This window comes from Notamacropus eugenii, chromosome 1 (assembly GCF_028372415.1).
Source record: "Notamacropus eugenii isolate mMacEug1 chromosome 1, mMacEug1.pri_v2, whole genome shotgun sequence".
NCBI classification, from domain to species: domain Eukaryota; kingdom Metazoa; phylum Chordata; class Mammalia; order Diprotodontia; family Macropodidae; genus Notamacropus; species Notamacropus eugenii.
In genome coordinates this window covers 736,073,252-736,099,202 of record NC_092872.1, presented here as the reverse complement: position 1 = coordinate 736,099,202, position 25,951 = coordinate 736,073,252, and the positions used below count along the sequence as shown (strand labels likewise).

The 25,951-nt window shown below is 45.1% G+C and overlaps 1 protein-coding gene across 2 annotated transcripts in view; it reads right to left on the bottom strand.

The window, feature by feature from the left end:
- Positions 1-381: 381 nt before the first annotated feature.
- Positions 382-25,951, bottom strand: part of SIGLEC1 (sialic acid binding Ig like lectin 1) — a 41,164-nt gene continuing 15,594 nt past the window's right edge. The window contains exons 8-23 of one of the 2 annotated variants that reach the window (XM_072637054.1): positions 25,617-25,874; positions 24,620-24,928; positions 23,660-23,917; positions 22,297-22,599; positions 19,342-19,599; positions 18,438-18,734; positions 17,591-17,851; positions 16,218-16,508; positions 15,125-15,379; positions 13,510-13,812; positions 12,062-12,316; positions 7,259-7,558; positions 5,352-5,457; positions 4,628-4,700; positions 3,536-3,589; positions 382-1,565 (exon numbers count right to left, since the gene is read on the bottom strand). In XM_072637054.1, coding sequence (XP_072493155.1) covers positions 1,515-1,565; positions 3,536-3,589; positions 4,628-4,700; positions 5,352-5,457; positions 7,259-7,558; positions 12,062-12,316; positions 13,510-13,812; positions 15,125-15,379; positions 16,218-16,508; positions 17,591-17,851; positions 18,438-18,734; positions 19,342-19,599; positions 22,297-22,599; positions 23,660-23,917; positions 24,620-24,928; positions 25,617-25,874 — 3,632 coding nt within the window. In that variant the 3' untranslated portion in view covers positions 382-1,514. Of the gene's footprint in view, positions 3,590-4,627; positions 4,701-5,351; positions 5,458-7,258; positions 7,559-12,061; positions 12,317-13,509; positions 13,813-15,124; positions 15,380-16,217; positions 16,509-17,590; positions 17,852-18,437; positions 18,735-19,341; positions 19,600-22,296; positions 22,600-23,659; positions 23,918-24,619; positions 24,929-25,616; positions 25,875-25,951 lie in introns of both variants that reach the window. The other variant, XM_072637053.1, reaches the window with a different exon arrangement.

Sequence of the window (25,951 nt, the reverse complement as noted above, 5' to 3'; positions counted from 1 at the left end):
GGAAAAAATATAAATTATATGGAAAATTTTTGAGAATTGATATGATTGTCCCAATAGGTAATGAAAAGACATTTGACAAAAAATGAACCTCTCTTTACTGTAATAGACAATGTCTATTTAAAATCAAAACAAAAAGCTAGGCACTTTTCTATTAAAATCAGGAGTAAAATATTGGTGTCCATTGTTACCATTACGGCTTAACATAAGGCCAGAAATATTAGCTACAGCTAGTAATAGTAAGACCAAAAAAAATGAAGGAATAAGCATAGACAAAGAGGAAGCAATGTCATCCCCTTTTGCAGATGATATGACTTATTTAGAAAACCCCAAAGAGTCAGCTGAAACTAATTGGAACAATAAATTCACAACACTTCCAGAATATAAAATAAGCATGTAATTACCAGTATTTCTTTTTATTACCAATAAAACCTAAAGGAAGAGACAAAAAATGAAATTTCATTCAAGATAAATACAGAACGTACAAAACATCTGACAGTCTGTCAACCGAGACACCTAGAAACTGTATGACCACAGCTGCAAAACCCTCTTTGCAGAATATGGACTTAATTTATGAAATGCTAACTTGCTTGTGGGTAGATTGAGTCAGTAGAAAAGAAATGATAATATTCTCTAACTTTAACTTACTCAGTGCCACACCGGACTATCAAAGAATTAAATTACATAGCTAAAAATAATGATGAAATTTATACAGAGGAACAAACAGACGAATGAAAGGTGAAGAACCTCAAGGGAAATAATGTTTAAAATAGGAAAGAAGGGGACCTAACAATACTAGTTCCTAAATTATGCTATGCTGCAGTAATCATTAAAATGGTTTGGTACTGGGTTGGTTGTTGTCCTTCATTCTTGAAGAGGACCAAAATGACATCACCATGATAAAGTGAAGTTTCAGTGCATATATCTGTGGTTGATCAGACCAATGCAAGCTTGGAATGCTCTACCATAGTTTGGGCACAGATGGTCTGTGTGAACATTTGGGGCGGTTACTCCCAATTTGTTCATCCTACATTTTCTTTGTGCTGTCACAAGTCTACTTTGCTCATAGAGCACAGCACCCTTTCTGATGTGGGCACACCATGCTGAGCAGTCCTGTGCCAGTGTGTCCCATGTTGCACAGTCAAATCTAAAGCTATTGAGAGAGACCTTGAGAGTGTCCTTGTATCACTTCTTCTGACCACCATATGATTGCCTTCCCCATATGAGTTCTGCATAAAATAGTCTTTTTGGCAAGCGTATATTTTGCACTCAAACAATGTGGCCAGTCCATCAGAGTTGCACTCTCTGCAGCATAGTTTGAATGCTTGGCAGTTCAGCTCAAGCAAGGACTTCAGTGTCTGATACCTTATCCTGGTAGGTGATCTTCAAAATCTTCCTAAGACAGTTCAAATGGAAGTGATTCAGTTTCCTGGCATGGTGCTGATAGACTGTTCATGTTTCACAGGCATACAACAATGAGGTCAGCCCAATGGCTCTGTAGACCTTCAATTCGGTAGTCAATCTAATACCTCTTCTCTCCCAAACTTTTCTTCCGAGTTTCCCAAACACTGAGTAATAGAGAAGTTGAGCAGTGGAAAAGTTTAGGTATACAGCACAAAGGTATATACTAGTTGTAGTATTAGACATCTCATATCAAAAGCACTTGACTTGAAAAACAGATCATAGAAAGAAAATTTTAAAATCACTGGACTAAATCTGGGTGTATGTCACTCAAACTGAGAATCTGACAAGACCTTAACCCTAAAAAGGCTAGGGTCTCACATTGCATCCTGGGCCATCTCCAGTCATTCTGATGAATATCACGCCACTGAACCCAGATGGCTCAGGAGAAGAAAGTGAGGTTGGTGACCTTGCACAGCAATTTCTCACTCAAATCAAAGTCAATTGCAAGTCATGTCATCATTTTGAGGTCATGGTCTTCTTCGAGAATGAAGGAGAAACACAATAACAACAAGTGAAGGTGATGGTGATGGACACTAAAGACGGTGGTGGTTATTTTTATGATGCTAATGGTAGTTACATGGCAATTACAGTCATGCTGGGCAATGATAGTGCTAGGGAGTCTAATGACAAAACTTTGTCGATAAGTAGTGATCTTGGAAAGCATCAAGAATGTATAACGGATTAAAGGTTTGAAGAGAATGCAGGAAAATATAACCAGCCTGAAAGAGATAAACCCAGCCTGAGATCAATCAATTAACTAGCATTTATTAACTGCTTGCTGTGTGTCAGGCACTGTATTGAGTATTGGGATACAAAGGAGGGTTTAAAAAAACACATAGTCTCTGATCTCAAGGAGTTCAGTCTAAGAGGGAAGACACCACACAAATGATCATATACAAATAAGGATGTACTGGATAAACTGGAGGTAGTCTCAGGGGAGAGATAAACCATTTAGAGACAGAAAAGAGGGAGGAGATGTATATGTATATGTATATGTATATATATACACACACACACACACAGACATCTATACTTTATACATACATATATATATGTATATATATATTCTGAGGCAGAGAGGGAGTTGAAGATGACTTTCCCCACATCAAAATTTCCCTGTACTCCATTATAGGCATCAGAGACCTTTCATAGACATGAGAGTATTGGGGCATTAGAAGAGTTGATGGGATAGAGTAGTTTTAGCTGACTATTTAGGAAGTACTATGGCCTCTGGTAAACAGAGGGACTGAGACAGAGCTGAGAGAAGTGGTGGTTAGGATAAGTCTTCCCCAGAGAAGAAAGGAGTCCCTAAAATATCCTTCTAGTATTTATCACAGTTCTGAGATAGAAATGGAAATGGAGATTACAGGAAGACCATTTGTCCAGGGGAAAATATTGTAGTTCATCTCCACAAAATCTGAACATCATAGTTGTGGCAATCATAGGATCACGTATTTTGAGCCGCGGGATAACAGAGACCATCCAGTCCAAAGACGTTATATGACAGATGAAGAAATGGAGGCCCAGAAAGTTTAAATGACTTGTCAAAATTCTCACAGGCAAATTTGCTGACCGCAAGTCCAATTCTCTTTCCTTCACACCTGGCTGCTTCCCTGACAGTGATGTCAATGATTTATCTTGGAGGACAAACCCCAAAACACAACTCATAGCTTTCCATTCTACCATGTTGAAGAAGAGATGTAAGGACAGGAGGTTAAAAGCATGTCCAGTTCTCAAAGGCTTCTATGGACCTACCTGGGGTTCTAGGAGAAGAGATGAAATGAACAATTATGGAGGAGAGAGAAGAAGAAGGAGTAATGGAGGGGAAAGTGGAATGGGGGGAGGAAAGAAGAAGAAGAGGGGGGATTATTATTAATCCTTCCTCAGAATCCCCATTGGAGGCAACAGTCCACAAGAGGTGGGCAAGAGGAGAGCGCACTCTGTCCCTCCCTTGTTTTCACTAGCCACTGCCCAGGACTCTCTGGAAGTTAGAAGTTTAGAGGAATGTGTCCAGATCTGGTCTGCAGAAGCCAGAATTTATCTGGACATTTTCAGTGGACCTGGTGGAATTCACCTCTGATTCCTTGGCAAAGCCTTGAGCTTCTTTGACTGCAGCTTCTTCTTCTACCTGTCAGGCAAAAAGAAAAAAAATGGCATGGCTCCTGTGAGAGGAAAGAGATTGGCACACATTGAACCGAGTGAAAAGGCTCACATCCATGTTTAGGTCAGGAAACTCTACAAGGGAAATGGATCCTCTGCCACAGTCTTAGCGCCTAATCAAATCCTGACTCTGTCATTTATTGACTCATTTTCCTCATCTGTAAAATGGGGAGGTTCAATCCATTGATCTCTAAGTTTCCTCTCAGCTCTAAATCTATAATTCCATGGCTTCTCTTCACACAACTTGAGGGGGCAGGAGGTCCTAGGGCCATAGGGGTCCCAACCCGGCTCTCTGGAAAGTGGATCGCCCCAGTTCAATAGCACCCAAGCAGAACTGAAGCCCTTCTCCAGTTGAATTTGCCCCCAGGCACTATAACTGTGAGATCTTAATGGCTGACCAATATAGTTCAAGTTCTGGCAGGCCTTTACCAAGATAGAATGAGAACAACTGCAGTGATGGGTCAGGGCTATTGGTCAGCCTAGTTGAGAGTAGAACAACTCATCACTGAAAGAGCAGAAAGTAAGTGATAAATTTTTTCTGGCCTCAGTAACTGAGGAAATAATTTCCTAAAGGGCAAGTCCCCCTCCTGGAGGAGAAATGAAGGACATTGGTGGTGCAGTGGATAGAGTGCTGGACTTGGAATCAGGAAGACCTAAGTTCAAATTCAGGTTCAGACACTTTCTAGCTGTGTGACCCTGGGCAAGTCACTTAACCTCTCATTGCCTCAGTTTCCTCAACTGATAATAGTAGCACCTACCTCTGAGGGCTGTTGTGAGAATTAAATGAGATAATATTTCTAAAGGTGCTTAGTAGAGTTCCTGGTACATAGTAAATGTTATAGAAAATGCTTATTCTCTAGTCCCTTCCCCTCCTCTTCTTGTCCTGCTCCTGTCCCCCAACTGTATGTATCAAATCAACTAACAAGTACTTATCTCCAAGACAGGAAAGGGAAACTAGGGTAGAGAACATGTTGCCAAACTAGAGAAAAAAAAAGAAAGAAGATACCTGAGCTTTCTTTTTCTGAGAAGCCATCTCTACCAGGTTCTCATCTGCAGTCAACTTATAGAAGAGACTTTTCCTGGTGGAGAAAGAGTGGATAAGAAGACTACTTTGTACCTTTCTTCTTCCATCATTCTTCCACTTCCCTTTAGCTGAATTCCCATCTCCAACCCAACCAACCCTCATATAGTGAGGAAGTCTTTGACTCTGGTTCCAACAGGTCAGAGAGGATCTTACTATCCTACAAGGGTTTTCTCCTAGAGCTGCTTCCTCAGGAAAAGCAGTAAGAAAGAGTTAGAAGAAAGGGATGAAAAACAGGAACCTACTCTTCCTCTTGCCCCCTTCCCCTCCCGTAGCTTCACTGTGAACTTAGGAAGCAGGAGAAAGGGAGGTGGTGCGGTATAATGGAAAGAGAAGAGTTTTAAACCAAAAAGATTTGATCTGAAGGGAGGAAAAGGAGAAGGAGAAAGGGGAGAAAAAAGAAGAGGAGGAGAAAGAGAAGGAAGAAAAGAAGAGAGAGGAGAAATGAAAAGGAGGAGAAGGAGAAGAGGAAGAAGAAGAGAAGAAGAAGAAGAAGAAAGAGAAAAGGAAGAAGAGAAGAAGAAGAAGAAGAAAGAGAAGAGGAAGAAGAAGAAGAAAGAGAAGAAGAGGAAGAAGATGAAAGAGAAGAAGAGGAAGAAGATGAAAGAGAAGAAGAGGAAGAAGAAGAAACCCTTCCAGGCAGTTTTACCTGTTCCAAACGTGAATGATCCCCAGGCTCAATAGCAGTAAAAGGCAGCAAGACAAGACTATGAAGATGATGAAGAGCATCTGGTACAGGTTCAAGTGATCAAGAACTGTAAGACACAAGTGAAAAGGCCCACTTAGAAGGCTCACTGGTTTCTCAGCCCCAGGGGCATATATTCCCATTGCCTGCCTAGGCCATCTTTAGTTCTTCTTGTCATTTAAATCAAGTCTTTATTAAGTGCCTACTATAAGTCAGACTCAGGTACTGGACATACAAAGACAAAAAGCAACATACCCTCTGCTCTCCAAGGTCTTCAAGGGAACAAAGAATGGGAGAAAGAGAATCAAAGGTAGACACAAAAGTCAATTTCATACTATAGACGAAGCAATGGGAGTGAGGACTGAACACCAACATCAGGGAGATCAGAAGGGCTTCTTGTAGGAGATGGCATCTGAGCTGAGCTCTGAAGGAGGCTGAAGGTGAGAAGAGGATGGGGAGGGAGCACATTTCCAGCATGGGAAATAGTCTTTCCAATGGTACATTGGTTGAGTATAAGGACCAGTGAGTAAGTATAAGGACCAGCTTGAGTCTGTGAGGAAGAGCAATGTGCAAGAAAGTTAGAATGTTAAATTCTGGAACTCTTTGAGTAGAGAGCTAACATGGTCTGAAGGGTGCATTAGGAACATCACATTTTGTGGAGGATGTGGGTAGAGAGGAGAGAAGCCAAGTCAGCCAGACTAGTTAGGAAGGAGACTATCACAGTTATTCAAGTATAAAGTTGATGGTGAGGAGGAGGAGGAAGAATAGGGTAAACAAAGGTAGTGACTCAATAAAGACAGAGGTGTCCAATGAAAGTGATGTTACAGAGATAGAATTGACAAGGGTTGGCAATTACATGGATGTGTGTAACTAGGGAGAGTTGGATAGTTGAGAATGAAATCTTAGTTCAAGAATGTACCAGGGTGACGGAGAATCGCGATGCCTTTGAAAGAGAAAAGAAAATTAGGAAGAAAGGAGGGTTTAGGGCAAAGGATAATAAGTTCCATTTTGAACATATTGAGTTCGATATGTCTTCAGATATCCAAGTGGAGATGTCCAGCAGTAGTTAGAGATGTGAGATGGGAGCTTGGGAGAGCAATGATCATTATTTTCATAGAAATGGTTTACGCTAATTCTATCTTTGTGGGGAGGTCACTGAGACAGAGTGTAGGAGGAGGTCAGGATGAAGCACTGGGGTACACCCACAACCAGCAGCAGGATATGTATAATGATCCAGCAAAAGAGACTGAGGAGGAGCAGCCAGACAGGTCAGAGGAGAACCAATCAGTCCTGTGTCAGCCACTGTGGGATACATGGTCCTGTACGACATGGAGCTTATATTACACTTGTTCTGCCCCTACCCACAATTCTGGCTGTTGGATCTAGTTATTTCTTTTGTTTTGTCTTTGTTCTAGACTCTGTTCTGGTTCTGGACATTCCTCTACCTCTTGAAGGTCTGGCACATCTCTGTAAGTGAGCATAGTATTCCTGTCTGAATGGTGGTGAGTTCTTCTTTCTACTGAGACTGTAAGCTCCTTGAGGCCAGGGACTGTTTTCTTTTTTACTTTGTATCATTAGCACCTAGCAGTGTTATGCACATAGTAGGTACTTAGTGTTTGCTGAATCAGATAGAATTGATGGATTGAAAAAATAGCAAAAAGAAAATTTCGCAGCAGACCTTAGAGAGAACTTTCTCTCTCTAAGTGTTGGGAAGCTATAGAATGTGTCATTCAGAGAAAGTTGTGGCATCTCCTACAGAGATTGTTACACAGAGACTCACAGAGATAGACAAGGTTGTATGATTCCTCCTTAGAGCAGGGGAAGGCACTAAATGATCTCCTTCTTGACTTCCCTAGGAATTCTTTGCTCACCTCGTGTTCCAAAGTACACAGAAGAAGAAGTAGTGCCCAGGGCATTAGATGCCAAGCACACATACTCTCCCTGGTCTTTGGAATTCATATCCTGGATATCCACCCTCAGGGTATTGTAGGAGGTTGATACTTGAATGTGGGGATAACGATGGCTTCCAGGACGGGTAGAAGCAATTAAATGGGTTCCATGATAAAAGGTCAGCTCAGAACGGGGCTCACTATCCACGTGACAGTGCAGGATACCCCAAAGACCAGTCTCTGGCTCTAGAAAGGAAGTCACAACAGGTGTCCGTGGGGCATCTGCAAAAAAGATCCTGAAATGAGTCTTAATGTTGGAGACATTTAAAACAAAAAAAAAAAGCTACAATATGAGAAAGAGTTCAAAACAGACCTAGTATCAGATAAACAGCTAAAGTCAGGTCTGGAATCAGAGAAAAACAGACTAGAAAGCCAGAAAAGGAGCTAGAAAAGAACTCTGAGTGGGAGGAAACCAGGGACTGACCTAAAATCACTCTAGACAAAGTGCTAGAGTTCATTCTAGAGTCATAGAAAGAGCTAGAGACAGACGTAGAATGAGAGACAGAGCTAGAAACAGACCTCAAATCAAAGAAAGAACAATGAGAAATAAAGCCAAAGATAGATCTAGAATCAGAGAAAAGCTAGAGAGGTGCCTAGAATCATAAAATGTAAGACTCAAAGAAAGAGCTCAAAGCAGACCTCAAATCAAAGAAAGAGCTAACCAGAGAAAAGGCTAGAATCTGACCTAGGTTCAGCAATTCTTTGTACCATCAGCAGGCTTGTGGTGAAGTCTAAGGCAATTAGTCCTAGGTTCCCTTCTGACATTCCCTTGTTTGCATGGTTCACTGAGGGGCAACTAGGTGGTGCAGTGGATAGAGCACCAGTGCAGGAGTCAGGAGGACCCGAGCTCAAATCTCACCTCAGACACTTGACACTCACTAGCTATGTGACCTTGGACAAGTCACTTAACCCCAATTGCCTCATCCTGGGTCATCTCCAGTCATCCTGATGAATATCTGGTCACTGGATTCAGATGGCTCTGGAGGAGAAGTGAGGCTGGTGACCTGCACAACCCTCCCTCACTCAAAACAAAGTCAAGTGAAGTCACGTCATTATTTCTCTGATGGCATGGTCTTCTTCAGCAATGAAGGACAAACACACACACACACACACACACACACACACACACACACACACCGGTTCATTGAAGACTCACTCACAACCAATAAAAAGATGGGTGTGGTGGGCCATGCATGCAACCTTAGCTACCTGAAAAGCTGGCAGATATCTTGTGCCTAAGAGGTCTGAGGTGACCAAACATCCACACTATTTGACTTCAGTATGATGGTGGAGGCCACCACCCAAGGAAAGGCAAACTAGCAATCAAAACTCCCATGCCAATCAGTAGTAGAATTTAGCCCATAATTAGCCACTATACTTCTAGTCTAGGTGAGATGGAGACCCAGTCTTTAAAGGAGGGAGGGAAATTTAACAAAAACCAGCTGGCATCCATAATAAAAGTACAGATAGCAAATAAACGAGGTTTGACGGGACCACGAAACTCCCTAAAGTGAGCAATACCAGTTCAGCAAGCAGCAATGAGATTTTTTTAAAAATTGTCAGTTTCAGATTCTTCATGACCCCATTTGGGTTTTTCTCGGCAAAGACACTGGGTATTTGCCATTTCCTTCTCCAGTTCATTTACACATGAGGAACTGAGGCAAACAGGGTCAAGTGACTTACCCAGGGTCACATAACTAATAAGTTTCTGAGGCTAGATTTGAACTAAGAAAGATGACTGTTTATGACTTCAGTCCTGGCACTCTATGCACTATGCACATGGAAAAGGGAGAAGTAAGGAGGGGACATTTTCGCCATATTCCACAGCCCAGGGAACAGATACTTCCAGTCAAACAGCAAACTTTAGGTAACTGAATCACTCACCAAGAGACTTATGAAGCCAAAGATTCCAACTATTGATATGTACATTCAGGGTTTTCAGGGCAACAGTAACTTTCACTTGCTAACAGCTCATGGCTGGTGTGTGTCCTCCCCCCTCAGGCCCCTCGCTTCCCTGTAGAGTCCCTAAATTCCCAGTGTTTCCCTCTCATGACCCTTCAGTCCCTCTTTTCAGTTGGTAATATCTGTACTTTCCATAAGCTGCTTTGCCAAAAAGGTGCTACAAACAAAAAAGCTAGAATCAAAGAAAGAGCTAGGGATAAAACTAAAATCAAAGAAAATGTTTGAGCCAGATCTTCAAGTCATGGAAAAAACTAGAAACACATGTAGAGTCAGAGACAGACCTAGAATCAGAGAATGATCAAAACAAAGGCTAGAAATTGACCTAGGGTCAGATACAGAGTCCTAAAAAGAACTCCAAGTATGAATGCAGATTGAAGCATGTTTTCTTTCACTTTCCTTATTTTTCCTGTGTTTTTTGTCTCTGTTTTCTTTCACAACATGACTAATATGGAAATATGTGCATGACTGTACATGTGTAGCCTACATCAAAGCTTATCTTCTCAACGAAGGGAAAGGAAGGGAATTTGGAACTCAAATTTTTTAAAAGAATATTAAAAATTGTTTTTACATATAATTGGGGAAAAATAAGATATTAAAAATGTATAAGAACTCCAAATAAACTAGATCTAAAGAAAGAATCAAAGTCAATGAAAGAGGCAGAGATAGATTGATAATCAGAGAATTAGACAGAGAAAAAAGCTAAAGATAGACCTAAAATCAGAGAATGAATTAGAGTTAGACCAAGAGCCAGAGGAAATACTAGAGTCCAGTTCTGCATCAGAGAAAGAGTTCTATCCCAAGACAGGGCCAGAAAAAGAGCTAAAGGCAACCTAAAAACAGAAAGAATTCATTTAGAGCAAGCATTGGAAAAATGGTAGTGAGACAAACTAGAAATATTCCTAGACTCAGAGAACATTCTACAGTTATACAAAGAGCTAGAGTGAGAGAAAGATCTAGAGATATACCTAGAACCAAAAAGCTAGAAAGAAATCTAGAATCCAAGAAATAGCTAGCCAGAGCAAACATCTAGAGGCCAACTTCAAATGAAAGACTTGGAGTTAGAGTTAGGGACAGCTCTACAATTAGAATTCTAGAGTCAGAGACCAAGAGGCTAATTTAGAGCTAGAGCAAGAGCTAAAAAACCATCTTAGAGGCAGTTTATCAGAGAAAATACTAGAGAAATGCCAAATTCAGACCTAGAACCAGACAAGAATCTAGAAATAAAATCAGAGAAAGAACCATGATCGGACAGTCAGAGAGAAAGAGAAGGAAGGGGAGGGGGAGAGGGAGAGAAAAATACAGAGACACACACAGAGAGAGGAAGAGAAACAAAGAGAGATAATGAAAAGGAGAGAAAGATGAGGGAGAAATGGAAGAAGAGGGAGATGAAGGGAGGGAGAGAGAAAAATACAGAGACATAGGGAGAGAGAAGGCAAGAGGAAGAAAGAGAAAGAGAGAAAAGGAGAGAGAAATAAAGACAGAGAAAGGGATAAAGAGATGAGGGAGGGATGAGGGAGAGATGGAAGATGAGGGAGAGAAAGGTACAGAGAGAGACATGAGAGAGGGAAAGAGGAAGAAAAAGAAAAAAGAAAGAAAGGGAGAGAGGAGGGAGCAGGAGAGAGGTAGAGGAAGAGGAGTAGGAAAAAGGAAGCTGAAGGAGGAGGGGGAGAAGACAACAACAGGAAAGGGAAATTAGAAAAAGAGAGAGAGATTTATCCAGAACCAGGGAAATACCTTAAGAGGTAGTACTCTAGCAAAAAATGATTGACTGACACGAAATTTGAGGTATAAATCAAGTTTAAAAACAGAGCTAGACCTTGAGCCAGAAAAAAAGGCAGAGATAAAAGAATAGTGAGTGAAATCCAAAGTTCTAGGAGTCTGATTTAAGAACTAGGGCCCTGGTCAGACATGGCTCCTGAAGGTGAAGGTGGGGAAGGATTTGTACCTAGGGTAGGATGTGAAGCTAAAATACAAACTCAGAATTTGTCATCGAGATTCTGAGTTGGAGAGACTACTAAGAGCCAAAGGAGTCCATGACACACAAAAAAGTTAGGAATTCCTGCTCTGACTGGAGCCATAACTAAGGTGAGGTGATGAGGGCTTTTTCCGGGTGCTAAAATTTAGAGAACTCTGGAAGTGATTGTGTTTCTTCAGCCAGTAGCAACAACTAAGTTTAGCACCTTGTTAACAAAAATAATGAGTTAAAGCAGGAACCTACCCAGACTATTCAAGGAAATTCCATCCAGGCTAGACCCCACCCTTCCCCCCTCCCCAGTAGCAGTCCCCCATGTCTCAGGGTCTGTGGCCTAGGATCTCTTCCTACCATGAGGCCTTCTGTCCTAAGGTGTCTGCACCCTGTGCCTCTGCGACCTCTACCTCCACTGGCTTATTGAATTTGTCTTTAAAAATCAATTCAGAGACACCTTTCCTGTTGCTTATCCAAGGACAATTTCCTGGCTGCATGTGCCCCATGTGTTAGAATTTCTGATGTTAGCCCTAAATCACAAGACAGAAGGAGGTCCTAAGAGCCGCCTCTCCTCCCCCACCCATACCTTTAAGAAAAGGATGGACACAGGAAAGTATAGAACTATTATTTTTTTAAAAAGCCAGTGGATTCTAAGGCCACCCTTAAAGGCTCAGTGAATTTATGCACAAAACAAGGCTGTGTCATATTTCATGTTCACCTGCGCCAGGCCTTGACAGGAGAAAGAGTTAGGGTTGGGATCTCCCCTTAGAGGCATCCAGGGGAGCCCAGACACTCACATAGCACTTTGAGGCTGACAGGGGCTGAGGAGGCCCTCCCCAAGGACCCCTCAGCATGACATTGGTACACCCCAGCATGGTCGCTGGCCACCTGGGAAAACATGAGCATAGGCTCTGGACCCTCTTGCAACCATCGGGAATTCCAGGACCACGTGTAGGTGGTGTTCTCTTGGGCCTGGCTGGTCAGCAGGCAAGTCATGTTGAGGGATTCTCCTTCATGAATCTCCAAGCCTGGCTCTGCTGTGACACGAAGCCCTGAGGAACATTCCAATGAGAGCAGTAGTAACAGCAATCATGATGCGTGCAACAATGAGACAGTTTACGTGAGTCAACGGAAGATGAGCTTACACTCCAAAGCATTTCTTCAAAAAACCACCATTTGATCCAGCTGTCCAACAGTATGTAACACAAAACCATTCCAGAATTATGACCTGCCCTAGGCACGCTCCTATCTCAACTCCCTCAATAATAATAGATGAGAACGAGAAATAATAACAACCATGACAAAAATGATGATCATTTTGCAATGTTTTAAAATATGTAGGGTTTACCTAGCTTATCTCATTTAAATCTTGGGAATATCCTCCAAGGGAGCTAATAGAGGTATGATTATTCCCATTTTACAGAGGAGAAAACTGAGGTACTGAGAAGTTTAATTTAATCTTTAAGAATCAGAAAAAGATGTCTATGTGTCTCCTCCAAGGGTGAAATCATCAATCTTCTGTCTCTCAAAGTACATCCCATCTTGCCTTCTAAAACAAGAAATATTCTGTCCATTCTTATGCAGTTTAATATTTTGTTATGCCCCTCCCTGTTCACCTCTATGTGACTATTTCATTCTCTAATCTCCCAGAGAATAGGAACTAAGCATCTCTTCTCTCTGACTAGAACTTTGAGAAAATCAAGGCCTAAATAGAGGCTCCCTGAGGGCAGAGACTATGGCTGTCACCTGAGATCAATGCCTCTCAGAGGCTGTGTCTCCCACATCAGACCATGGGCTGCTTCATCCGTCACACCAGGGCTTCCTCCTCTCCTCTCCTCTCCTCTCCTCTCCTCTCCTCTCCTCTCCTCTCCTCTCCTCTCCTCTCTGTCTCTCTGTCTCTCTGTCTCTCTGTCTCTCTGTCTCTCTCTGTCTCTGTCTCTGTCTCTCTGTCTCTCTGTCTCTCTGTCTCTCTCTCTCTCTCTCTCTCTCTCTCTCTCTCTCTCTCTCTCTCTCTCTCTCTCTCTCTCTCTCTCTCTCTCTCCTCTCTCTCTCTCTTGTTCCACTTCCCCACAAGGAACATGCTGCAAGACAGATAGTTCAGGGACTGAGGATGTCAGGAATATTGTGACTCCACCTATCCCTATACCTTGACCCAGTCCACTCGGGATGCCCAGAACCAACAAGAAGGACTGACTGAACCCTCCATCCCCATTCCCTAGACTTCCACCCAAGCCCTTCCTCTTACCTTCTCCCCACAATTGTCCAGTGGTAGTGATGGAGCCGAAAGTATTCTGGGCAGAACAGAGGTAGTCTCCTTCTTCCTCCATGCTGACATCCCACAGCTCCAGCCGAAGGGTATTATGGGTAGTGTGGACACGGCTTCTCCCCACCAGAGACCCAAAGAGACTCTGGCCAGAAGCCACTAACCTGCCATCCCGGGACAAGGTCAGCTCTGCTGGAGGCTCACTGTCCACAGTGCACTGCAACACAGTCACTCTGCCAGCCCGGGTATCCAAGAAAGAGGTCAGGAATATGTCCCTTGGGGCATCTGAGCATAAGGGAATCAGCTTGTGGGTGGAAAGCCAGACTACAGCTGACCCTGCCTGACCCCTAAACCTCCTAAGTCTACTCCCTTCTCTACTTTAAAGTCCTAAGGACTCCCATAATGCCTCTATTCTCTCCCACCGGGTATTTATAGATCCAGCATAGCATGTTTTTGGGGTCAGCCAGCCTGATATAGGCATTTTGCCAGGTTGTAGAATGGACATTCTTCCTGGCTTTGGAAGAATTCCTCAGCTTATCATTTGCTTTGAATTAATATTTGTGGAATTGAATCAAATCAGATTGAATTAAATTCACCTGAAATTTGATTCATTCATCTTGTTTTACTCATCAATTTGGGTATTCCCTCAAAGCAGGAACTGGGGTATCTCCTTCATCACACCCAGAACTCTCAAGAGTAAGGACTGTGTGTCCATCATCAGGCAAGAAACTCCTTGAGGAAAGGGATTGGGTCCTTCCCCCATCAGACAGAGGACTCCCTGAGGCAAAGCATTGGGTCCCACCATCAGACAGACCATCAGACCCGGGATTTCCTAAGGGAAAGACCTGGTTCTACCTCATTGGACTAAAATATTTCTCAGGATAAAGACTATCTCCCAACCTCCAAGGATACATGGGTCACTTAATATCATTTTTAGCTGAATGATCCTGACTGAATAAGCTAGGAAGGTTTTCTAAGTCAATTTCCTCATCTATAAAATGTACATCACAATACCTGTAGCACTCCTGTCACAAAAATGTTGATGGGTTCAAATGAAATAATAGATAACATTTATATAACCTTTACTATATTCCAGGCACTGGGCTACGTACTTTATAATAATTATCTCATTTGATCCTGTCACAATCCTGGAAGGTAGGTGCTATTATTATCCCCATTTTACAGAAGAGACAACTAAGCTAAACTGAGGTTAAGTGACTTGCCCAAGGTCACACAACTAATAAGAATCTGGGGCCAGTTCCTAACTCCAGATCTGACACTAATAGTATATACAGCGTAAAATATAATAGTAGTATTCTGAAGCAGCTAGGCAGCTCATGACGCCGCCCATGGATGCCTAGTGGGTGCAGGCATTACCATCAAAGGAGCCTGGTGCATCAGAAAGAAGCCTAGCTTTGGAGGAAGAGGATCTGGGGTCCAGTCTTACACTTTCTTTCTCTGAGCCTGTTTCCTCAAAAATGAGGGTATTGGAATAGATGACCTCTACTGTCTCTTCTTGCTTTAGATCTCTGAGCTGAGAATCACAAGACCTGGACAAAAGTGCTGCCTCTAACTGGGCTCCCTCCCTCCCCCTTACACAGGCGTTGCAGAGAGGCAGGCTGGGAACTTCGGACCCCCCGGGCATCTCGAGCGGTGCAGGTGTAGGCCCCGGCATCTCGGGCCCTGCTGGTGCCAAGGAGCTGGAGGATGTAAGTGGACCCCTCCTGGAGCCAGCGGCCATTGTGATACCAGGTATAGATGGTGGGGGGCTTGGCAGCAGGGTCCTCACATGTCAGGATGACAGGTGTGTCCTCGAGCACCTCGCTGGATGGGGTTATGGACACTCTGGTGACTACAGGGCAAGGAGACAGAGTTCAGGGTGGGGGGGACTAGCTGGACAGGAAAGAGACAGGCTTTGTGCCTGGAGCCCAAGATTCCCAGCTTTCTGTGAGGAGATTTTCCTTACCACCACCCCCTCTCCCTCACTAAAAACCTTACTCCTCCCCTTCCAAAAAAATCACCTTGAATTTCCTGTTTATACTTTGTATATACTTATATTTTGTACATGGTTTCTCCCCTGGAATTATTTTGTTCTATCTTTATAAGACCAGTGCCTAAGATCGTAAAAGTAGGTACCTAACCAAGGCTTGCTTACTGGGTTAGTCCATGAGCTATCCCTACATAAGACATCCTAGGGAAACCCTAGTCATAAGCAGCATAGGCATCTGCCCATATGGCATGATCTGGGGGACACTAATGGGGGGATTTTCATTCCCAGTCAGGGGGCTAATGACAGAGTGGAAAGAGCTCTTGATCTAAAGGACCTGGGTTCTAAATCAAACTCATTCACTACCTGGGTCATTTCACTCCCTCTGTGCCTCAGTTTTCTCATCTATAAATGAGAAGGTTGATCTCAATCTCTAATGCCACCTCTAAATTTAAATCCTTTAATCCATATGGAGAATAGACCTCTGTATGATCAGGAGGGTGAAGTCAGGTGTTTTGGGAGAACAGACCCTGTGCCCACCCCCTTCCAACTCTGCAAACATCCCCTTGAGGAGCCAACCCCCTATCCAGTGAAGGATTCAGCAGGGGACACAGGAACAGGAGACAAGGGACAGAGGTCAAGAGAGATGGGACATTCCTCCCATCACGCTTTGCAGTCCTGCCATCCCCTGTCCTGTGCTCACCCTCTAGGTGCAGCTCCAGGGAGGTGTTAGCCTGGCCCAGAAAGTTCTTGGCAGAACAGGTATAGAGGCCACTCCCGAGGTCCTTCTGCTCCTGCAGCTCAAGACGAAGGGTGTTAAGGGTAGAGAATGCCCCTAGTCGGGCTTGCCCAGTGGAAGAGGAGGCCAGGAGTTGACCAGCCCAGCTCAAAGCCAGCATGGCCGGAGGTTGGCTGTCCACAGTGCACAACAACACAGCCGGCTGTCCTATTTGGCTCTCAAGCAGAGATGTAAAACGCAGTGCCCGGGGTGGATCTAAGGGAAGGAAATCAGAACAGGGGAAACATCAAACAGGGAGACCTTCTTGAAGGAGGTGATGGGAAGAGTTGAAGGGAAGGGAAGATGCAGACTGACAGGGAGCATGAGGGATAGTGGGATCAAGCAGCACTAGTCAGAGAATTCAATTTAGCATGTGACTTTGGCTTCTTGAGCCTCAGTTTCCTTATTTGTAAAATGAAGAAATTTGGACTCAACAGCTTCTAAGGTCTGAATCCCTCACCTCCCTGAGCCTCGGTTTACCCCTCTGTAAAATGGAGACATTGTGACCTCTGAGGTCTGTTTCAGAGATAGGACTAGGCTCCCATGAACGTTCTCCCCATAGTCTTATCCAAGAGTCTCCCCACCCTTCGTGTCTTCTCCCCTTCCTCATGGTCATAACTAGCACATTGCAAAGCAAACTTTGTCCCAGACTACTGACCACAGAAAAAGGTATGTGCTTCCTCTCCACAGTGACCACTATCCCTTCACTTCATCACCACTATCACTGGCTCCCACTGCTGCCCTGAGCCACCCCCAGGGTCTTGCCATGTGGCACCTCTCTCCTAGGTCAGCCTTGTCTCCCTCCAGTCTCTGGGAAGCAGGCTGTCCCCTTCTCCCCAGTGTCCCTGAGGCTGACCTGTCCTCGGCACCCCACACCCAGGTGTCAGGATCTCTAGCTACAGCTCTGCCCCTCTCCCATGCTAGATTGGGAATCCATCTGGAGCCCCAGCTTCCCTTAATTTGACATGGGCCTTGGCCAAATTCCACACCTTCTCAAGGCCTTGCCTTTGTCATCTGTGAAATGGGAATAATCCATCTTGCTATCCCTGTTTGGCCAAGATAACTAAAGAATCATAGATTCTGAGATGGAAAGATGAAATGAGAAAGCAGCCCAGAAAGGGCTTTGGGACGAGTTGCAGTGGCTGCTCCTACATGAGATATTGACTCATTTCCCCAATTTTTAAAATGAAGACAAGAATCATTCAAACCCTATCCTCAGATACTGTCCCCTGCCCTGCCCCAGAGTGAGGCCATAAGGTAATTCAAAGCCCCTGGAGCCAGCCCACCCTGGGACTCACAGAGAACAGTGAGGCTCTTGGGGGAGGAGAGGCGCGTGCTCCCCTCGGGAGTGTCCACAGCACAGCGGTAAGAGGCAGCATCAGAAGCAGAAACGCTGGGGAGGAAGATGGAGGAGGAGCCAGGGCCTCCACCCACCCACTGCTCATTCCGGTACCACGTGTAGTTGAGCTGGGTAATGTCAGCCGCTGAGACCACACAAGTCAAGTTCACAGCCCGGCCCTCCCGAACGGTCAGCGAGGGCAACACCTGAACTACCACAGCTGTTGGGGAGAGAAGGTGAACCAGCGGTCAGACTAGCGGCCATGAGGCACACCCATCCTCCTCTTTCTGAGAGCAGAAACATGTTATTTATTATAAACAGTTATCCCTTTGGTATAAAAAAGAGATGGTGGAATCGAGAGCCAACCAGAATCATTCCTCACCTCTGAGCCAACTGGACAAACATGCTGTTTTTAACATTCTTTTTTATTGTGAGTTCCAAATCCACTCCCTCCCATTGATAAGGCAATGTATCAATTATACATGTGAGGTCATGCAAAGTGTATTTCCATATTTGCTATATTGCAAAATGAATAAATAAAGTGGAAAAAGTCTGCTTCAATCTACACTTAAAGTTCATCAGTTCTCTCTCTGGAGGTAAACAGCATTTTTCATCTTTGGAATTGTCTCAGATCATTGTTTGGATCAGAGTCTTTCTCAGTTGATCACCACACAATAGCTCTGTTGCTGGGCTCAGTGTTCTCTTGGTTCTGTTCACTTCACTTTTAAATCAACCTGGATCTAAAATGCCTCCTCCCATCACCACCTCCCCACCCCCACCCCCCCCCCCCACACACACACACTCACTTTCAGCACTGAAGGCCACAGAAGCTGTAGCATTCCCAAGGACATTGCTGGCTTCACAGGTATACACTCCTTCATCTTCAAGCAGTACATTTGGGATCTCCACACGGAGGACATTGAAGGCCCGAGTAACTCGGAAAGAGTCCACTCCAATTCTGCTCTCCGAGGAAGCCAGGAGCTGGCTGCCCCTGAGCAGCCTCATCTGGGCCTGGGGATCACTGTCTACTTGGCACAGGATGAGCCCCAACCTCCCAGCTTCTAATTCTAGCAAGGCAGTGAGGGTAGGCTGTCGTGGCCGGTCTGTGTGGGGAGAGTGGGGGCAGGGGGAGAAAAATGTACAAGATAAGCTAATAGGATCCCACTCCACAGACTCTTTTCCTAAGCCCTTGGTCTCTCAGACCAAGGTTCTGGCTTCCTGACGGTGGGCATAGCCAGCTGTGGAGCAGAGGGGAAATCCCCAGCCTGGGCACCTGCCTCACATACCTTGTCTCTGGGCACCTGAGGAGGCAGACTCTCTATCCCACTTTAAGTTGGAATAAGTACCCCAACTACTCTTAGAAGAGTGTACAGGAGCGCTGGGGTTGGGGGACAGACACTATCTCACATCCCTACAGGTTTGAGTTCTGAAACTCTGGGAATAAATTGCTGAGGATCCCCTCCGTGTGACATGGGAACATGACCTACTCCTTTCTCCCCCAGGGCTCCCATTCCCTCTACCTGACTGCCCTGAATACTCTAAAAGAACACCTGGTTTGTCCCCCTCTTTCTCCTTTCCAATTTCTCTTCCTCCTCTTTCTCTTTTCTCCCCCCTCTCCAACCCTTGCCTTTTCCCAGATACCCTCCACTGGCAACTCTTCTTTTTCTCTCTCTTTCCCTCCATTTCCCCAGCCACAGGGGCAGTACTTACAGGACACATGAAGGCTAACGGGGGAGGCAAGGCTGGCAGCACCCCCCGGGGCCCGGGCCTGGCAATGGTAGGCACCACCCTGCTCAGCAGTGATGGAAGGAAAGTGGAGCATGGACACCGTGGGCTCGGGGAGGTGCCGACTGTCCCGGTACCAGTGGTAGGTGGTTCCATCAGGGGCCCCCCCTGTCACTTTGCAGCTCAAGGACACTGCCTCCCCTTCGTGAACCTCCAGAGATGGTGATACCTGGACCCACGCAGCTGGAAAAGAACAAGAGGAGGAACAGAGGGTCAGGGCCTGTACAATCCTCACTTCATGAGGCATAAGCTGCCCTCTACAAGCTAGATGGGGAAACAGCACCCCCATTCACATAGAGGGAAAGGCAAGCCAGAGCAAAGGCCAGGGAACTTACTGAAGATCACACATCCTTAAGAAAGAATGGAATTTAAAAGTCAGATATAGGTGAGAATTTGGCAGCAGCTCAAGGAATCTGGCAGGACAGAGGGAAAACATGAGACTAGGAATTAGGAGACAGGCTGAAGTTCCAGCTCACACATTACACAAGTAGCTTCCCTTCTGTGGACCTCAGCTTCCTTATTTGTAAAATGAGGAGACAGGAGGGAATGATCCCCAGAGTGGCTTTTCTCAGTCCCCTTTGCAGCTGCCATATCTCCAGGCTGCACTGGATCATGAACAGCTCCTTGGTGGTGCCTTGGGCTATTTGTGAGATGCAGCTCGGAAGGTAGATCACAGCAGAATATAAGGAAGGTCATCACATACACACACACACACACGCACATGCACGGATACACACATACACAGACACACAGTGAAATGATCTGCCTCAGGAGAAAGGGAGCTTCCCATTCTTGGAATACTGGCAGCTTCACAGATTTTGAACTGGAAGAACCTACATCCTAGCTACACTGCCACACACAATGACATCCCATGTCCTCGTTGTGTGCCTCTGTCCAGACTGCTCCTCGTGCTTGGAATGAAGCCCCTTCTGTCCTCTGCCTCCCAGAATTCCTAGCTTCTTTCAAAGCTCAACTTGAGGTCTACCTCCCATGTGAGAGGTTCCCTCATCTCAGCCGTTAGCGTCCTCACTCCCCCAACCACAAAAATTACTATGCATTTATTTTTGTATAAACATTTTTGTTGATTTATTTGAAGAGGAGGGAGAGAGAGAGAGAGAGAAAGAGAGAGAGAGAGAGAGAGAGAGAGAGAGAGAGAGAGAGAGAGAGAGAGAGAGAATTGTTATGCTGAATGAATGAGCCCTCTTCTTCATTATAGATAATGAAGAGCCTGGCCCAAGGCTGCAGAGCTGTCCAGCCTGCAGCTGGGTGACCTCAGGGCTGGACCTCTGCAGAGGCCTCTGGCACTGGGCCTGAGCTCCAGTTTCACAACTTATGTTGGCACCTCCTAGTCTGGGATTCCACTATAACTAAACTAGAAAGAAGAAGGGACCACCTCCTTCAGACGCATATTTTAAAGACACTTTCTTCACTGTTTTATCTCTAGTCATAATGCCTTTACTTGAAAATCAAATTTATTTTAATCAAGTTACATGCCAGAAAAACGTTTTTTGTTTGTCGTGACCTTAAATAGCTTCTGGCATGGTGGTCTACCACCACCTAGTGGCACTGGTTAGTGTTGCAGAGAGGAATTCTCAAATTTTAAGATCTCAAATTTAAAGTAGAAGTGCACCTCTAAGAGCTTTGAGTCCAGCATCCTCAAATTACACTAGAGGAATCAGAGATTCCAAGAAATGAAATGACTTTTCCAAGGCCACACCAGTTGTAAAAAGTGGCATCTTGGTGATGAACAGGACCCGGAGTCAGAGACCTGATATCAAATACTGACTCAGATACTTAGTATCTTTATGACCCAAGGCAAGTCACTTAGCCTCTGACTCAGTTTCCTCATCTGTAAACAGGAGATGATGTATAGCAGTACTGCCATGTGGCTTGCCTTTTAAGTCATAATTTCCACATAAACTCACAGTCTAACATTGATAGATATTATCTTGGCCCAGTGCACTGTTGCTTAAAGGACAAGTTGAAAACCTGCTTATGTGACCAGTTGTGGGCTAAAAATTGGGGAAATGAGTAGGCTTGGTTCCTGTCTTGAATTTCAAAATTCTAATGAATGTATAATGCTAAAAAAAATAATTTCAAAATTCTCCTAGCTGGACCATGTTTACAAGCCCATCTTCTGTCATCATGTTTACCAGAATGGTATGAGAAACCTCGATAAATCTTTTGGTAAATTCTCAAAACTTCCCCATCAGCCAGTCAAACTGCATCGTACAAAACAAAAATAACAGTCCTGATGTGAACTCAGTGAATGACTGGAAATCATTAGTAATTTGAAAGGCTTACAGAGGGGTGCCCCAAGGCTACCTAGGAGGGTCTACAACAGGGTGCTTCAGGGATCATCTTTGGTCCTATTGCTTTCACCATTTTATCAATGATTTGGATGTTTGTCAAATATCCCTCAGAAGCAATCTTATCTCCTTGTAGTAGATATCTTCCATAGGTGGTTGAACTACATGTTGAGTACACTCCCCTTCAACCTGACCCTCTTTCTCTCACTCATTTAATAACACTGCACCCTAAGCCACCCTTTCCATGTACTTCTTTCATTGCCCTCTCTCATGGGTCTAGTAAAATATCAATCAATCAATGAACATTTATGAAGCACTTACTCTGTGCCAGGTACTATGCTAAGCACTGGGCAGTTTACATACATTATTCTACTTAATTCTTTCAAAAACTCTGTGAGGTAGTGGTATTGCTAGCCCATTTTAGTTAAGGAAACTGAGGCTCAGAGGTGTCAAGCGATTTACCCCTGGTCATGTAGCTAGTGTGTGCTAGAGGAAAATCTTTCCAGATTACAAGTTCAACTCTCAGTTGCCAAGAAGGAAGGACCAAGGGAGACAGCAGAGACACACTAACCATGAACTTGAAAAAAGATCGTGGTGGAGGCTGAGCCATGAGCATTAGTGGCCTGGCATCGGTAGTTCCCAGTGTCTTCTAGTCTCAGATCCTTGATTTCCATCTTCAGGGAGTTAGGGCTAGCTTCTACCTGGAGCTGCCTGCCCTCCAAAACCCTGGAGCTGAGGCTGGAAGCCACCAGCTCCTCTCCATGGAACAGGGTCATTGTTGCAGGGGGATTGCTGTCAATGGTGCAGAGGAATACGGCCACGCGGCCCCCAGTAGTGTCCAGGAAGGCAGAAAGATGAGGGGAAGCTGGAGGGTCTGAAGAGGGAAGAGAGGTAGGATTCAGCTGACTCCCCAACCCTGTCACCCAGGTATACCCTCATCATAGCCTAATAGTAGTTACAACACACCTTCAGTCATACGGCTCAACCCAAGCTCCAACCCACATTCTAGCACCTCCCCGAAGCCAGCTCTATGTTCCAGACTGGCCTGTCCTATTCCCAGCCAAACCCTATGCATCCTGAAACACTGTCCTACTAGCCCTCACACCCTAAGCCTCAGAGCTGGAAGGGACTTTAAAGGTCAGCTTGTCTAACACCTTCCTTTTAGAGAGGAAAGAAACTGACATCTAGAAAATTTGTTGTTCAGATGTGTCTGACTCTTCAAGACCTTATTCGGGATTTTCTTGGCAAAGAGTTTGGAGTAGTTTGCCACTTCCTTCTCCAGCTCATTTGACAGATGAGGAAACTGAGGCAAACGAGTTAAGGGACTTGCCCTTACACTTACTCACATAGCTATTAAGTGTCTGAGGTCATGAATTCATGAATATGAGTCTTTCTGACTCTAGGTCATATGCTGTATGCACTATGGCACTTCTCAGATGCCTAGAAAAGTTAAGTGACTTTCCCAAGGTCACATGGCTAGTCAATAGACAAAGGTAGGACTCAAACTCAGATCTTCTTATTTCAAAGTCAATGCTTTTCTTCACACTATTCTACACTGTGTGACCACTGACCAAGTCCTCAACCTTTCTAAGCCTGTTTTCTCACCTATTAAATGAGAAAAAGAACATTTGCACTACAAAGATAAAATTAAAATCATAATATAAACATAGGCTATTAACTCCATGGGAGAGCTAGCCTCAGTCCCAATTCTAGAGCTAACCTCAACCCCAACACCAGAGCTAGCCTCAAATCCAGTGCTAAAGCTAGCCTGGCCCCAGTGCCAGAGCTAAACTCAGTTCCAATGCTAGAGTTTGCCTCAGACCAAGCCTCATCCTCCCAGACACTCTATCCCTCTTCATCTTCCCCACCCAAATCCACCTTCTTCAAACATATTCTAATCCATCCATAGTTTGCCCCTGTGCCCCTTCACTCACACAGCACATGCAGAGCCACTGTGGGGGAGCGTCTCTCCCCTATTTGGGTACTGACATGGCAGGAATAAAGGGCAGCATCTGTCCTAGTCACAGGCTGAAGGACCACAGTTTCTTGTGATCCCTGGGCCCACTGGGCCCCGTCCCGGTACCAAGTGAAATTCATGAGACTATTGTTTGACTCCCGGATCACGACGCAGGTCAGATTGGCCTCTTCACCTTCCTTCACCGTTGTTGATGGAAAGATGACCAAATGGGTACCTAGGGAGGAGATCAAAGTCATGGAGTCAGGGATGCCTGAAGTTAAGGTCATGAGGACCATCCTCCTGCCTCCACACCTGTGTCTGGTCCTACCAACCACAAAAGATGGGACTGACAGCCACATCATCCCTCCCCAGCCTCCATGCATGATTGTGCCTAAGAGAGATCAGGGATATCACTGATTTTATCAATTCCTCTCCCTCCATGCAGGAAGCCCATCACCCAACTCAGATGTGAGTCCTGGTAAGATGCCATAGCTCATCAGTATCAAGGCTGGAAATTTGTACCATGTAATATTAGAACTAGAAGGACCATAATGAACTAATTCAGCAGCCCGTTTTACAAATGGGGAAACTAAGGAGGAACACCATGAGCATACTGAAACTCATTCTAGACATGGTTCTCCTTTCTTAAGACCACTTTTTTTTTTTTTTTGCTAGGTCCACAGATAGTTCAATCCAAAGCTGTAACATTGCTCAGTCTCACTCAAATGTCACTTGGACCCACCAAGACTCACTGTCCCATTCACTAAGGACTGATCCCATGGCTATAGCCACACCCATCCTTCCCGCTAAGCCCCCTCCTCCTTCCCCCTCCACTATACCTAAGTACCTGTCCTTGGTCCCCCAAACCATCTCTCCATCAATTCACCCAAACACCCATCTCTCCAACTTCCCTGAGGCCATCTTCTGAAATACTCACTCTGGGCTTGAAAAGCCACGGAGGCTGTGGAATTGCCAAGACTATTGGTGGCTTCACACGTGTACTCGCCTTCATCTTCCAGCACCACATTGTGGATCTCCACACGAAGGGAATTAGGACTGGAGGTTGCCTGAGCTCGAGGATGGCTCTGCCCACATCCACACCCACAACGAGAGGTGGCCACAAGCTGGTCTCCTTGGAGCAGCCTCAGATCAGCTGGTGGGTCACTATCTACTCTGCACAAGAGAAGGCCCAGCCTACCGGCCTCCATGTCAACCAAGGCAGTAAGTGTGGGTTGCCGTGGGGGGTCTATGAGCAGGGAAAAGGCAAAGGAGAAGTGAGGGATGTGCAGTGGTGGCTATTGTCCTGTCAGACACACACCACACACACATACACACACACACACACACACACACACACACACACACACACACACACTCTATTATCTAGCTACCTTGCTACCCATGACATCTCTCAGCTCCTCACCTTTTCTATGCCTCTGCCTCCTGACTTCCCTGGTCTCCTTCTATACTCAATTCAAATGCCCCCTTCTTCAAGAAGCTTTTCCCAGTCCCCCAGTGCTAGTGCCTTCCCTCGGGGATTGCCCATTCATCTTGTCTCTATATCTTGTCCATACATACTTATTTGCATGTAGTCCACCCCATTAGATTCTGAGTTCCTTGAGGGTAGGGATTGGTTTTTGCCTTTCTTCCCTCAAAATATCATGTTCCTGACACATAATAGACATTGAATCAGTGCTTTCTGAATTGAAGTGAATTAAACTAGTCTTCAAACTCCTGAAAGACACGGATAAACCCTTGCCCCCTCACCCACTCTCCAGGCCCCCACCACTGTCTGGCACTGTGCCCAAGCACCCAGCAGGTGTTCAGTAAGGAATTACTGGGTGTGATGTTGGATGGATGGAGGCAGGGAGGTCAAGAGGATTCCCTAACCCATAGCATTCCCTCCCCATCCCAACATCTTGGAATATACTCACAGAGAACAGTAAGTGCAGCAGGAGGCGAGGTTCGACTGCTGCCCAGGCTATCCTGGGCCCGGCAGTGGTAGGAGCCTGAGTTAACACTGAGCACCTTGGGGAAGGTGAGGAAGCTGAAGGGTCCTTCCTGCAGCCACTCTCCATTCCGGTACCAGGTATAGAGGGCATAGGGCTGGTCACCCTGGGCAGCCACACAGCTCAGTGTCACTTCCTTGCCTTCCACCACCTCGTCAGCGGGATCAATTCCAACCCAGGCTGCTGTGGAGAATGCAGGGGAAAGGGTCAGGGAACACATAGATTAATTCATCAGAGCCCCAGCCACCTGCCTCTGAGAC